The 15,606-nt window shown below is 49.3% G+C and overlaps 1 protein-coding gene across 6 annotated transcripts in view; it reads right to left on the bottom strand.

Annotated features, from left to right (window-relative positions):
- The window catches only part of LOC144145686 (uncharacterized), a 62,646-nt gene that overhangs the window by 15,213 nt on the left and 31,827 nt on the right, over positions 1 to 15,606 (bottom strand). For 4 of the 6 annotated variants that reach the window (XM_077677350.1, XM_077677351.1, XM_077677356.1 and 1 more), the window contains 14 exons: positions 15,225 to 15,275; positions 13,265 to 13,357; positions 12,155 to 12,325; positions 11,973 to 12,047; positions 11,754 to 11,845; positions 10,591 to 10,778; positions 10,111 to 10,223; positions 9,903 to 10,027; positions 7,517 to 7,608; positions 6,446 to 6,558; positions 5,907 to 6,184; positions 5,021 to 5,172; positions 4,259 to 4,404; positions 1,268 to 1,442 (listed from right to left, as the gene is read on the bottom strand). In XM_077677350.1, coding sequence (XP_077533476.1) covers positions 1,268 to 1,442; positions 4,259 to 4,404; positions 5,021 to 5,172; positions 5,907 to 6,184; positions 6,446 to 6,558; positions 7,517 to 7,608; positions 9,903 to 10,027; positions 10,111 to 10,223; positions 10,591 to 10,778; positions 11,754 to 11,845; positions 11,973 to 12,047; positions 12,155 to 12,325; positions 13,265 to 13,357; positions 15,225 to 15,275 — 1,864 coding nt within the window. The remainder of the gene's footprint in view (positions 1 to 1,267; positions 1,443 to 4,258; positions 4,405 to 5,020; positions 5,173 to 5,906; positions 6,185 to 6,445; positions 6,559 to 7,516; positions 7,609 to 9,902; positions 10,028 to 10,110; positions 10,224 to 10,590; positions 10,779 to 11,753; positions 11,846 to 11,972; positions 12,048 to 12,154; positions 12,326 to 13,264; positions 13,358 to 15,224; positions 15,276 to 15,606) is intronic. The other 2 variants (XM_077677352.1, XM_077677353.1) reach the window with 1 other exon arrangement.

Here is a 15,606-nt window from a genome sequence, read left to right as displayed (position 1 = left end):
AAAACTAAGGTCACTGGCACTGGCTTGGCTTCGCTGCGCCAACAACCCGGCTGCCAACAATGTTGCCAGACATAACAGTTTTCTTTCCAAACTAAACAAAGAAACAGCATATCGGGTGCTGGCCCCGGAGAAGTCCGCTATAGACATTCAGTCGAAACAATTTTCACCTAAAATTTAGTCTGTTGTAGCCGATAGTATGCTCTAGCCGGGGCCATTATAAGCGGAATGGACTCCATTTAAAATGCATGAGGACCAAACAAACCAACACAAATGGTCTGCTGTAACCGGAAGTCCGCTGTTGCCGGATTCACTGTAACAAGCGTAGACTGTATTTGAGGGTGGCGAGAACCGTCCCAGTGTGATAATAACTGAAGTTCTTGGAAGCCACAATAGGCTCGTCTTGTGAAGAAAACTCTCGCTTTACTATTTCTTACTGTTTTCCTTTTGCAAAAGTGCTGTCAGGGCATACTTTCGGAATACATTGAGTAGTCAACCTTTAGTCCTGCACAATGATTTGTCATGAGCGCATTACTCCCCGATTCGATATTCAAAGACAGTTTTTTGCCTTATTCATATTCGATTCGTATTCAAAAATTTCCATATTCGCACACCCCTACTTTTAATCCTGTGCAGAAACATTGTGCCTAGCACCCCACACTGCTGCGCCAGGTGATGCCAAAAAAAAAAAAGTGACCAGAATCAAAAGCCGAGCTTTATACTTTTGTATTCTTCTTGTATTTTGTAGTTATTGTGCTGGAGAAAAAAAAAAAACATTTCCCAGATGAGCATAGTCGGCAGTGCATTCATTACACGAGTAAATATGGTAAACAAAGAATCTGAAAGATTAAAAAAAAAAAATTCAGATGAAGTGGATCTGTCCAGAGGAAGTTGTATGTTGAGATGGGAACTTGTGTTCCTCAACTCTTACTGGAAACTGACGGCGAAATGAGAGTTCTGTGCTCAAGCGGCAGTTTCGTTGCTGTGACATTCTTTGTAGTGGGGCTCAAATGGTATTTGCTTGTGGAAATGCTCAGTTTACGCAGGTTAGTGCTAGAATTTCACCCCCATTCAAACTTTTAATGGCACCGACGCTCAATGTGCTCAGTGCCCCAATAAATTTGGCCCAATTTTGAGCCATCGAAGCAAATAGCGACAGCAACCAATGTCAGCTCGCAACGACAGCTGTGCATGGTATGATTTCATGCTATCTAGTCATTTTACGGCCAACATGAGCCAAGCCAATCCGTTTGCCAGTGCCACCACTCACCCGCGAGAAAGCGGCCGACGCCCTCGGCGACGTCGACGTCCTGCAGGTGCTGGAAGGTCTCGGTGTGGTAGAGGCTGATGCGCGACGAGTTCTTGAGGGCGATCCACAGCCCCGTGCCCGAGTGGGCCATCAGGTAGGCCTGGCTGCCGTCCTCCTGGTTCAGTGTGTGTGTCCGCTGCATACATGCACGCACACACGGGGACTTCTTCACAGCCTGGCTCTCCACAGTAACTCTTGTAATGTGACAGTTACCGTATTTACACGATTGTAAGTCGACTCGAATGTAGGTTAGTACATTGTGGATTAGTACCGTATAATGCGGAATATAGGTCGAGGCGGAATATAGGTCGACCCCCTTACCTTGCAGCCGAAAAATTCAAAAAAAAAAAAAAAATAGTTACTAACCATTGTTTTATTGAGACTATAACTTGTTTTGTCTCGGATTACTCATTTAAAACTGTCTGAAGTATTGTCGGACGACTGCTTCTGGCTCGCTGTCGCCCACACAGCAGGTCGTCCTCGGTGCAGTCCAGGGAATTGCTTATGCAGCACTTCTAAAACACTCGCCATGTGATCGTGAAGCGAGCGCAAAGCATGGGACACTCGTGTGCAGACTGGAGCGACAGCCAGTCTGTGCAGGGGGTCAGCAAACATCTTGGGCTATCCATTCGTAGAGACATCGCACGACGCTAGCGGACAAAATTTGCCCCTTTGTACAGCAGCACAGGTGCACAGAGCAGCGCCCATGAAACTAGGTCTTCCGAGCGTTGCATACCGAGAGCTTCCCCTTCAGCTAACGCCGCTAGCAACACTTGGTTTGGTGATACCGAACTGGCGCAAGGCGGACACGTCATTGGCCTTGGAAAACGCCCAACTTTTCTTTTAAATGCTGCTGTGAACTGGCACCAAGTGCCTAAACTCATTTTGAGCAAGAAGAAAATAGCACGCGCACATTCGCCGACAGCGAGAGAAGCAACAAAACAAAGATGGCGTCGCGTCCGATTGATGGTGGTGGCGATGGTGCCTTTGGGGTTTGGATGGGCTCGATGGGCTGCCCGGTCGCCAGATGACAACTGTCAGTGACTGCAATATAGGTCGAGGGGTGACTTTTCAGCCAATTTTTCTGTAAAAAATCTCGACATATATTCCGCATTACAGTCTACGCCCGTTACAACGGACCCTCTGAATCCGGAAAAAAACGTCCGCTGTAGCCGAAGTATGCAGTATCCGACACGGGGGGGGGGGGGCTATGAGCCCTACAGTGGGTACTTTGACCGATATTGCATGCATAGTACATACACTTTGTTCTTTCTACACGCCTGCAGCACCTCTGCACAGTGTTCGCGCGAGGGCAAAGAATCGCGTAAACACTGTTTCCAAAACTTAGCACCGGCACTTCGAAAAGGCCTAGCGCATGTGGTCAAGCGTGTAAAGACGCAAGATGAGCTGAGCAAATAACGCAAGAATATAACTAGGCGCAATTATAAACCAGCTATAAAACATCAGTCGTGCCCATCAGCATTAGCTAGGCTCTTTTAAATCCCCTCACGACGAGGCAGGTTTTCCCGAAACCGTTCGTCAAACAAATCGGATCGCTGCCTGACGTTCCCTCAAGGCAGATTCCACATTTTTAGCGATTTTATTCTGGTCATTGAAACAGATGTAATGAAATAATCTGATGACAGTCAGCTGTAAAATCGAAAGTTAGACCAGTTGGACTGCGCACGGTTACCGACAGATTGCACACAATGGATGGGGAACAACCCCTACTTGAGGCATTTCTTACCTTTTTCACCGAACGGAACGGGAACAATGCATGCGTGGGAATAATAAAAGCCGAACTTCACTGAACCCGAGTTTTTTATTACATAAAAAAACTGACGAGGGCAGACTCGCCTCCGAGTGCACCACTTCGAGTATTCGATTGCCCTGTTTTCAATCTCACCGGAGTCGCGTTTATCGGCAGCGGCCCTGTTCTTGACGGTACAGCGGACACTGTGCTTAGACAGGCCTGTACTTCTGGCGATGTCAGCCTGTTTTTCCTCGTGTTCAACAGCGTTAATTACGCTGAATTTATCCGACAGTGAAATCAGCTACCCTGTCGCTCATGCCGCTGGTCGCACAAAAAAAAAAAAGCCACTGGCTTGGCTTGGCTGCGCCAACGACCCGGCTGCCAGCAATGTTGCCAGACATAATAGTTTTCTTGCCAAAATAAACGAAAAAGCACACCGGGCGCCGGCCCCGCGGAAGTCCGCTATAAACGTTCAGTCGAAACAATTTTCGGCTAAAATTTAGTCTGTTGTAGCCGATAGTCTGCTCTAGCCGGGTCCGTTGTGAGCGGAGTGGACTCCATTTAAAATGCATGGGTACCAGACAAACCAACAGAAATGGTCTGTTGTAACCGAAAGTCTGTTGTTGCCGGATCTGCTGTAACGAGCGTAGACTGTATACGGTACATGCAAGTGCAGTAAGTACATAACGAAATCACTATATCTGAAATCTCACTCTATCATTCGATTGATTGATTGACTGTAGGATTTAATGCACCGATGCAACGCAGCTGAGGAGGAGCGCCGTAGTGGAGGGCTACAGATTAATTTTGACCACCTGAGGATCAACGTGCGCTGAAATCTCGAACACACGGGCGTTTTTTTATTTTTCGCCTCCATCAGAAAAGTGGCCGCGGCGGCCGAAAATCGAATCCACGTCCTCGTGCTCAGCAGCAAAATGCTTAGCCACTGAGCCTGTCGCGGTGGGCATTCTATTCTTCGAAGTGTTTCTGGACCCCCTGCAGACCGTTGACAGCAAATCATGCCCACTTGAAGCAATGCTTGTAACGAAGCCGCATTCCTGCCCTCAGGACTTAGTTTTAACTGGGGTTCTACTCTGTGCTCCCAGATTCTGCCTTTGAGGCAAGGGGATTTCCGTGTTGCAGGCAGAAGGCGTTCCCGCAAGCCTCTCTTGGTGCCTAAGTGGGGCAGCAGCACCCACCTGGATGTCTGAGGTGAATGCGTCGAGCACGTAGATCTTGTCCGCACAGGCGCAGTACAGAAGGGTGCCCAGGGGAAGCAGGGAGGTGATGGGCTCCGTGCCCAGGACCAGGACGCCCGGGGAGTTCAGGTCCCAGCCACCCGTCACTGCGGCAGAACACGAAGAGACGAGGGGGGACTATGAAGAAAGTTCTGCTTTGTAGCAGGGATTGCATTGTTGGAATGACAAACAGGCCAGTTTTACTGTAATCCCTTCCACTGGACAGCAATAAGAACAGCACAAGCCGTGGGTATACACCAGCAACTTTTTTTGGCGTTCCCTCAGTGGCGCCTTGGCTGAACAGTGCTTGGAAGACATCAATAAAAGCAGCAGCACAAGAAAGATGACTGCGGGCATGCAGAATGGACAAACCATAGTTGAAATTCAAAGTAGTACAATTCTTTATCAACTGATAAGGCAAGTTAACAAATGACTAGAGAATGACGACTCGAGGGACAAGAGTGCAGGGGAAGAGGCCACCGATACTCTCTCCAACTGCACTATCCCCAACCTGATCGATCGTTGATAGTGCAGCACTTGCTTCCGGCTACTACGTTGTTGCCACTATACAGATGCTGGAATAGCTGGTCCCTGTGCACTCTCACACTACAGAGATACCGTACAGCCTGCACTCACAGCTACATCACGCCCAATCAGACAGCAGCCTCAAGCAATCTTCTGACTTTCACCGCACGGTGTACAGAAGGAGAGGCCTCAGCATACCTGGGTCCCTCTGGTAGATGTTGAGGGAGCCACTGCTCAGGGCCACATAGACTCGTTCGCAGTGGTACAGGATCTGGGTGACCGGGGCCAACACCGTGGTGCTGCCCACCTCGGTCCACTTGTCTGGCGACGAGGCCAGGAGAAGGATCAGTCTGCACACCAGAACCAAGCATGCCTGTCGGTCAAAGGTTTCGACTGAAAACCGTGCCTTTATCAGCGAGCGTAACCAGCAACGCAATGAACTGTTCCACACAGATGGTGACAGCAAGTGTGACGCGAGGCCTCGCAATGTAATGCTTTGTCTCAATAATCTACTATTGCATTATTAGATGCCACATGATCCTGTCGTTTGAAACGCTTTTACTGCACTGTCTTCAGTGCCAACTTGAGGTGTGAGGAGACGTTGAATAAAAAAATCCAGGGACATCTCACTAACGTGAAACCTGGGGAGGGGCAAAGCATGCAGTGCATAAGTGTATTTGTGGCGCCTTGGCGTTTTTGCCAACGGAAATGAACCGTTGCGGGGTAGAGGTATACAACTTTGCTGTAAAATTCTCTTGCCTTTGAAGCACGAAGCTCTCTAGCATGAGGCGTAAACGAGTGTTCGTGTTTTTTTAGTACGCGTTACGAAGCGCTCCAGTGCGAGGCATAAACGAAAGTCTTGGTGTTTTTAGTACGCGCTACATTCTAGCGCGAGGCGTGCACGAGTTTCCCGGTGTTTTAGTAGTGTGACTACATGAGGAGACCCCAAAAGCCCCAGCCCCTAAGGGGCCTCACTCCTAAACCCTTCAGCATCAACTTCCGCCCTCATCCTAAAGTGTTGACATGGGGCAGCGTTTTCAATACAACCTGCAACCAGACTCTTGCCCTCCCCGACTCCCCGCACCTCTTGGTCTCGGTGGTGATCCAGACGGTCTCGGCGGCCCCCGGCGGTGGGGGCTGGGGTGGGCTGAGCTCAGGGTCGGGGGGCGGGGGCACGGCCTCCATGGCGGCAATGCGCGACTCGGGCAGGTCGAAGGCCCCCACCGAGCGCAGGGCAATGTGCTGCAGAGACAGGATCACCAGGTGGCTGTTCACCCCGTCCGTGCTGCACAGCCACAGGAAGTGGCCACGCACGCCCCCGGGGGTCACTGGGGCCACACTGTAGAAGCAGCCGCACTTCACCTGCACAAGGGAGCGGGAGTGACACACACACACGTCACACACGGGTCGGCTCCTTTCGACCGACAGTGTGTCCCAAAAACTTTTGTTTGACACTGACCAAGATTAGTTAAAACCTTTTCCCCCGCACACCTCAATTTTTACCACAAGTGAGCAATTTCGCATGATTTGTCAATGCTTTTCTGAAAACCATACGCACATGTTGGTCCACTGGCTAATGTTACCCTGCACAGTGTGCGGAGTACGGAGGTAGAAGGGGCTCACCTCGGTGGGTGTCGAAGCTGGATAGAGGGGCATCAATCGAACGAGAAGCGGTAGCTTGCTGGACGGCCGCTTGTCCTGTTCTGGCACATCCCAGGCTGGCATGTTGTTGGGGTCTGCAGCACGCCCCCAAAACAGGCTTCGTCAGCATGCTCACCGAGGCAACGTGCCTCACCCAGGTGCTACAGTGGATTCTGCACCTTGACGAGGTAAATTATGCTCCACCCAAGTACTACACTACTCTGGCTAGCAGCTATGCCTTCGAGCAACACACACTTACTCGTGTAAGTACGCATAACAAGAAAAGGCCACACACGGTCATGTTGCACCAAATATGGTGAAAAGGCACTCTTGCATGCCCACCTCGCCTATCTTCCCAGTGATGACTCAGCTCGAATATCAAAGAAAGCTGTTGCCACATTAATACACAGTAGTGTTTATTATCATGGCAACCGTGACAACAGAAATTTCTCACGGCAGTTGCCCCTCATTGGCTAAGAATGCTACGCGGAGATTCTATGGGATAAAGATTCCCTAAAAAGTCGTGTTTGCAGCTGCCCCTGTAGTGCTGTGGTATAGTACTTGGTTTTAAACGAGAAGGCTCACGTTGAAGTCCGACAATGCAATCATCTTTTTTTTTAAGCTTTCGGAATTTTTCGGTCATTGTGATTTTGTTAATGCTTTTTTTAATTTGGTTTTTACTATATCAAAAGATCAACGCACAGGACTTCTAAAATGGGTTGAATTACGTTTAATATAGGTTGGTTCTGTTTCGCTGGGATGGATTAATTAGGTTTCTTGCAGGTGCGCTGGACATGGGTAGGTTATGATGCATTGGGTTAGGTTACGTTAGGTTTGGTGAGGTTATGTTTTGTTAGGTTACGTTGGGACGTAATATTATTCAGCAAATTTTAGGCCAGCCAGCTTTTATGGAAACTGCCGTGAGAATTTCCCAGAGGTAATTGTCACGGCTGCCGTGAGATTAGACGCCGCCTTAATACAAGCTTAGCCTAACACTAATCCACTACCAACCTGCACCTTTGCTAAGCACCCTTGGACAGACAGGCAGCTTACCAAGGGCCAGCTTTGCGAGCCGCAGATCAGTCGTCCAGTCTCTCTTGACAGCGGGGCTTGACAGCTGGAAACTGACTTGCACTTTCTGGGACCTGCATTGGCCAAAGTGGCATGCAATTTCAGGGGCAAGCGTGGCACTTGTTTATCCATTTTACTTATTTTTCCACACCTACTACAAATGCAGCTAGGGCTCTTTATCACAACACGATGCAAAAGATTAAATTGAGCCCCGCGGGAGGAACTGAGGAGAAGGACATGCAATGCCAAACAAAATTAACCACTTTGCTTGTTAATGAGTGATACCTACCGTATGTTCCGGTGTATAAGTCGCGGTTTTTTTCTGAAATTTTCGTTGGTGCGTCTTATCCACCGGTGCGACTTATGTATGGAATAAATCTGGTTCGCGGCGGCCGCGTGTGGCCAGCGCACGTTGAGACACAGCTCTATGGTGTAAATCAATCCCAAGTCTACCGGTACGGCATTTCTCATAGCCCATATGTCGCTTCGGGACATTGCACCAAAGAATTTGCAGCTTTTTCTAGTCAAAAAGAATTATAATGGCCTGCGACAACCACGCACCACTTTAGGCCATGCGCAGTAACTACAGTTCAGAATAAATTCAAAGTAACAACAAACTGGGTTGCAAAAACAAAATGCAGCTCATGAATTATTACAGACAGTTACTCTGAAGGAGGTAAGCGTGCTGCTAATTTTTAAAATGACAGCTTGGAGATAAGTTTTGATTTTCGTGCCGCTTCCCGTCGCGTCACTTCTATCCGCCATGACACCTTTTTTGCGCTGATTTACGACAGCACACAAGAAACGCGCGATGTTTGGAGAGGTGGCCAAATGGGTCTCCGACTCTTGGGACTCCATTTTTACAAAAACAGTTGTAGCCGGGTTGATAAAGGCCGGAGTAATCTGGTTTGTGAGTGGTAACGATGTTGGCGAAGAAGACATCAGAGAGTCGGAGGACGACAGTGATGCACCTGTGGAACTCCCACTGAAGATGCTGAATTATTTGTTAGCGAGTCTGAGAAAAAAGACTTCGATGGTTTTGCCTAAACGCCGTCCGTAAGTACATGCCATCTGTGTGTACCCATAAACAATTTTTTGAAGTTAGTTATGTCCAGACTTTGGATGTTATATGCCCGTGTCGAGCCCTGCTTACAGGGGGATGCGTTAATAGGCGGCGGCCGCCACAACCATGTACTTTCGCCGCACTTTCTAACGATCTGATTCACTATGAGTTTACCTAATTAACAAGAGCGTCTTATATACCGGTGCGTCTTATACAACGGTGAGACTTATATACGTTTTTTTTTTGGAAAAACTGTCATTTTGAGGGGGGTGCGACTTATGCAAAGGTGCGACTTATAGACCGGAAAATACGGTACACTCACAAAAAAAAAAAAAAAGAAATCGCATCTGATGCAGTGTTTACTACCTTGACTTCCTTACTGCAATTCCTTTAAAATCCTCCACACACACAAATTTTTAATTTTGATATGACTTTCCCAAATGCTGCCTTGACACCAGCATGTAAATAAGTAATAAAAGCATCTCAAAAGGAAGACCCACAGAAAACAATCCTCAACCTACAACGGCCCCCCATAAACAGGATGCTTCCTTCCGCATGCAAGCAAGTAAAAGGGGGGGGGGGGGGGCTGTAAACAACACCCACAACGATTACCCATGCGACGTCACTTGAATTCACACACGTGGCTCTACAAAGAGTGAAACCAGAGACAAGTGGAATGCACTTAACCACACCCCTTATTACTTCAAAGAGATATTCTTTGCTAAGGTTAAATCAATGTATGATTCATAAATGGTGGTTGGTTGAGTTGTAACAGTGAAGCACATGAGTGGAAACATTTTTTAATAGAAGCTCAAACCCGATGTTAGACAATCTCACTCACGTCTCTGCTGCCGCCAACGGAGGCAACGAGATCGGCGGCAGAGACGGAGGAAAAGTGAAATAACGCAATTTACTAACTCCTAGCGTATGCAAAAGGCACGCACACGGCCGCTACATGTGCTGTGGGTGGAGTGCACAGCGGCGTGAGAGGTCGCATGATGCTATCACGTGGCATTCAGTGAGAACGCAAAGGGTAAACCCGCAGATGTGCTTGGTAAGTGCACCGTCTGTCTCCCCTGTCTCCGCGTGGGCTCGTACACAGGGCTCTAGCTCCATTTCTCTTATTCTTTTCAGGCTCGATTCCAGGCGGTGCCAGTAACTTCTGTTTTGTTCGCAGGAGTTTTCTGTTGACACCAACGGTCGCGACAGAACCCTTAGGGGGTAGAGGTTCAAAGGTTCGCTTTAAAAAGAAAAGAAAAGAGGCGGAAAGCAGGGCAGCGTGAAAAAAAGCAGGGTGCCACTCACTTGGACTTCTGGGGCAGTGCCAGCTGCAGGCAGCAGCTGTCGAGCAGGGTGATCTCCTCGTCCTTCTGACGGACAGCATCCTGGATGCTGCGGGCCATGCTCTGCACGCTCTCCACCGACACCTCCTGTTGGACAACAACAAGGGCAGAGGGCACCATCAGCACATGGCAACAGCAACAGCGCGAGTAACAAACCCTGCAGTACTCACCGGGTAGGGCCTCCTGAGGGATTTGACTAGCACGGCGATGCGGCTCACCACCTCCAGGTCGTGCACCAGGTCAGTCAGCTCGTCGTACAGCACTTGCATGGAGCCCGCGCCCTCTGCGGCACAGCGGGAACCCACACATTAGAGGGCAACGGGGTGCGCAAAGCGATTGGGACCAATTACTATCTGGCCTCTGCTACTCCTTTGCCACACAAACGAGCGGTTGCCAAATGGAAGAGAAAGAGGTGGTACCTTTCTTATCTTTCAATTTTTGCCTTCCAAAGTTTAAAAAACCCTCTTTACAACTATTCCAGTGATGCAACTGTCGCAAGACCTTTCTGGTGCAAATTTCAAAGCAGCAAAATGGGATTTTGTGGCACTAAGGAGTTCACTTTGAAGCGGTAGAACCGGTTTTGGCAGCTCGGTCCGGTGACCGACAGGACAGAGGCAAAGTAAGAGACAGAGAGGCACACTACTACTGACCGGGGTTGTTCCCCCCGGGGGGTCCTATGGGCACGAGGCGGCCCGTGGAGTTGCGTGCCCCCCTGCCGGAGGAGGCAAGGAGGTTGCGAGTGGCTGGGGCAATGTCCTCCTGCACGTCCACTTCTTGCAGGGGCACCGCCCACTTCAGGCTCAGCCGCTCCCTGCCTCCCTGGCCCCCTTCCGACGGCCTGCACGGGCAAAGGGTCGCGTGACAACGTGCCCAGGGCAAGAGCAGCAGCAGTTGCACCAACATCCTGCAGTTCCCACCTTTGTGTCTTGGACTAAAGTTAACGGCTGCAAGGTACGGGTACCTGACCCAATGACTTGCTACCCAAGCAGGGAGTAAAAGAGGAGCGATTTGAACAGAGATATGTCTTCGTGCAGGCTTTAAATATTCAAAGCACTCACCCTGTGAGCGACGAAAGAACAGGAGGTGCGGACTGGAGTTGTTCGGAGTTAAGCATATCTATCATGTGACATGGAGTGAGAGCTTCAGGTCTGTTTTGTGACACTGTGAGCGTTCTATACTCACGCTCTCTTGTGTATAACACCATGTGGCTGCTGCACTAATTCACTACCCTGACCAGCCCAGCGGTCTGCCTGATTTCGGCTATGCCTTGTAACAGGAAAGAGTTCAACGACTTAAGCAAAAGTGATGCCACATCAGGTACATTCACACACACCTCATTCTCCCTTACTGCACATTGTGATTGCCACTAAAGTTACTCCGAGAATGCCGTCCTTACATCAGTGCCGATAGCTGGGCAGGAAGGATGGTGCTGTGAAACAGTGAGGGTTATTTCAGACTGGCCAGCATTCTTTAAACTTTCCAAACGTTTTGCCACGCAGCCTCCCTGCATGCTCCCACAGAGCTTCATTATGCATGGTCACAAAATGACATTACTCTAACAATTCACAGCAAGGTCCACTCTTAGACCACAAATTGTGGTCTAAGAGAGGACCACAATTTGTGGTCTAGACCACAGAGGGACCACAAGAGGAATCACAAGAGGGGACCACAATTTGTAGTCAAGACCACTTGTCTCCTTTCAAGCACTTAACCGAAGCTTTGCCCGAGGTGTGAAAAAAACCACGACGCCTGGATTATATTTAAAGGCAATGCAACACAGCCGATGTGTGGCCAGAGAACAGAGTGTAAGCACCTTGAGGTCACCGTCACGCAGACAAGAAGGTCGTTCAGCAAGAAAATGCGCCGCGCTTTCGACTTGACAACGAGCCCGCTCTGGTCAACTTCCTGCAGAGCAGAAAAAAGAAAGGGAGGCAACCAACCAAAGCATTATAAAGTTAGCCCAGTTTCCGCCCTCACACACACACAGAAATGCAAGACCAGTAGGTCAGACAAGCTGGCCAGCACTGCTCACCAGCTGAAGCACATCGTCTTGCCGCAAAAGGTAATGGTCGGTACTGTCCACCGTGGATGACGCAGCTGCCAACGCCTGGAAAAGGGAGGACAAGGCCAAGCATAAGCTTCCGACGTGGGCTCAGCAACGCTGCCTTCGAAACTGATGATGTCAGAGACACCCCAGTCGCAACGTCCGCTTGCCTTGAGCGAGAACTTGGATCCGAGAGATCCGAGCACCTGCAGCACCGCGTGATGCTGCTCGGCGGTGCGCTTGCGCTCGTTGAGTGCCTCGGCCAGCTGCTCCAGCTGGGTGAGGGCCAGCTGCAGGTACATCCGGTCTTCGTGCCCCTTGGGCGTCTGCTTCAACAGATCCTGCAAGGGCCCAGCACAGGCTACTCAATGGTGCGCACAAAACACTCGCGCCTAGCACCCTCACCCCACCAAAAAAAAAAAAGCACCAATCCACCCTGTGAAAGAAAGTGGTTGGAAAGCGAGGCTGTAAATGACACCCACAACGATTACCCATGCGATGTCACTTGAATTCACACACATGGCTCTACAAAGAGTGAAACCAGAGACAAGTGAAATTCACTTAACCACACCCTTTATTACTTCAAAGACATATTCTATGCTGCTAAGGTTCAATCAATGCATGATCTATGAGCGGTGGTTGGTTGAGTTGTATTGGTGCAGCACATTAGTGGAAACTCTTTTTTTATAAAATTAAAGGAAGCTCAAACCGGGTATTAGATCATCTCACTACTCCTCCGTCTCTGCTGCCGCTGACGGAGGTGACAAGATCGGCGGCAGAGATGGAGGAGAAGTGAGGTGCCACGCGTTGGTACGAGCCTCCTTTAATTTTCATAAATCCTAGTGCATGCGCAAGGCGCGCACATGGCTGCTACACGCGCCGTGGGCGAAGCACACAGCGGCACGAGAGGTCGCGTGACGCCATCACGTGGCATTCAGTGACAATGCAAAAGGTAAACCCGCAAATGTGCTCAGTGAGTGCACCGTCTGTCTCCCCCATCTCTGCTTGGGCTCTCGCTCCATTTCTCTTATTCTTTTCAGGTTCGATTCCTGGTCGTGCCAGTAACTTCTTTTACTTGTTCGCGAGAGTTTTCTGTTGACACCAATGGTCGCGACAGAACCCTTGGGAGGTAGAGGTAAGAAGCTTCGCTTTAAAATCTTTAAAATGTGGGCGTTATGGGTTAGAACAGAACTGGGGAGGTGTGCACCTCCCACAGACATAGTAATTAGCCCCCTAGACTGCCACGAGGCCTCAACCAATATCAGGCGAGAGGAGCTCACCTGAAGCAGCAGGATGAACTGCGGAAACCTCTGCACGGGCTTCACCATGAGCCCAAAGAAGGACAGCCGGTCGGGACTGTAGATCTGCTTCATCTGCCACAGGAGGAGAAGAAGAGAAGGAAGGAGAGACCGTGTGCATGTCTTCCCCTCTCTGCTCCCCGAATTCCTATCCCCCCTCTTTGCAAGGCAACTGCCGCCGTTTCTCTCAACACGGCAGTCCCGAAGCTCAAAAATTTAATTAGTGCCACGGCCACTGAAATTGACAATGTAATTAACGCAACACTTCAGCCTCTACAACGCAACACTTCAGCCTCTACTGGAAATAAGTTCCCATTCTGCTCCCAAAACCAAGCCACAAACATACTGACGAAGCAATATCCCAAAAAACGCCCTTTTGATTTTATATATGCTGCATCCACCCAGCGATCAGTTTTCCTCTACTACAAAGCCCTCTGAAGTGAACATGCTTAATGGTAACAACACACCTGCCAACTTACACTCAGCAGTTATGAGGCAATTTACATTAGCTGCAAACCGCTCGAGTTTTGGGCATTACTGCAGGCACAAAGAAGGCAGTGCAACAAAACACTGCTCATTAAGAACATGGGTTATGGCAAACAAGCTTACGTGAGGCTCAGGTTCATTATGAGTTCGCTACACAACAAATACGTGGGATAAATCCGCACTACACACATTTGACACACACAACACAAATGCTGATTATTTGCAATAAAAAAGAAAAAAAAAAAACATTGGTGGCAGAATTTAAGTGTGCACGGAAGCATCACTACGTCACAATGTTACATGTGCACAGGGATAAACTAAGGATGAAGTGCAGCGGTGCAAACATATCGCCAAGGTACTCTTTCGGAGGTGCAAAATTAAAAAGGAGCCACAAAATGCATACCGGGAACAAAACAATGCGAACAGTGCAGACAAGTGGTACCGGTTGTTTCAACGGGAGCAGGGGAAGAGAAAAAAGTAAGAGACCATTGGTCCTTTCACTATGAAGGTAGTGCAAGCAAAGTAAGCTTTAAAAAGATATCAAAGGCTCAGAACATCAGACCTCTTCACTGGCGCAAATATTCTACACTGGAACAAAGCTAAAAAATTATGAAAGCTGTCGGAAGCGCAGAGCAGTGATTCACCATAATGGGCTGTAGCGCCGTTATCCGCTCTCTACTACCACCCAATGCAATTCAAATTTCCCGCCTTCGCAGTGCTCACGCACCCCCTGCCTGAAACTGCGCCAGCGGGAGTTCTGTTCTTTTTGTGCTTGCTTTTCCTCCCGCACGTATCAGCGTTGCACCGCCACTTTTTTCACTTGCTATCGTAAAAGCCAACCCAACAAGCATTCCTAACTAATTGAACGCGGGCGCTGCCGGTTAATTACGTATATTATGCCTCAAATGTACCTGCAGTTTTCTTTGCGCTAAACAACCGGGAGATGTATGGCAAGGGCAGCGGTTCACGATTTTCAAACGCTTATGACTATATAAACCGCTTGGCTTTCGAAGCCTCTGGGTTACGCCGCAACGACAGCCGCTACGACAGAACACCGTGTGGCTCTACCTGGGACCAGCGAGCGAGCTACAACGACAAGGCAAGCCCCTAAAGTGCTCTGCACTTAAAAGGTAAATAAAGCTGGCCCCCATTGTATGCACGGTACACCTCAAGGCCTGGCAGATGGTGTCACGCCAGGGCAAGCAAAAAAAGAGAACAAAACAGAAAGCGAAACCAAACTTAACCGGACGAGAACAAAACAAAAAAGCGCAGACAAAAACCAAAGGTGACGTTGTGAGGCAGGGAGGGTCGTTCATTCAAGCAATCAGGCGTTTGGAGGGCCTCCAAGGCCCCGAGCTGCAGGCCACACCAGTGCAGGAAAGTGGGGGATATAACGCGAGAAGCTGTGCATCATCTCTCGTCGCCGCATTCCTTCAATTCGTTCCTTCTTCCTCACCTTGTGCGCCTCCCTGCCTGGCGCTTCTTCTGAAGGTGGTGGAGCCCGCGACTGAGGGTGTCACAAACGAGACAGGGGGACAGAATGTTTCTCCCAAAGCGAAACGGACAGCCAACGAGGACAAAGATAAACACTTGGCAAAATCTGAGTGCCACAGCTTCAGTGGAGCTCATGGTGAAAAATTTAGTGCTTAGCACTGTCACTTTGTGTAGAAATGCACCCAGGAACTTTCTTCAAAAGGGAATGAAACTTTTTGAGCCTCTGCACTTGTGGTGGAATCCCACGCTCATTATAATGCCCACCTAAGCATTCAGCACTGTTCTGTAGAGAAAGAAAAAGAACCAAAGGCCTCATGATGAAATCCAGGCCAAAACACGAAGGA

Source organism: Haemaphysalis longicornis, unplaced genomic scaffold (genome assembly GCF_048455015.1).
Source record: "Haemaphysalis longicornis isolate Haplotype H1 unplaced genomic scaffold, Haemaphysalis longicornis Haplotype H1 scaffold_7, whole genome shotgun sequence".
In the NCBI taxonomy this organism is placed as follows: Eukaryota; Metazoa; Arthropoda; class Arachnida; order Ixodida; family Ixodidae; genus Haemaphysalis; species Haemaphysalis longicornis.
This window is presented reverse-complemented; position numbering and strand designations above follow the sequence as displayed.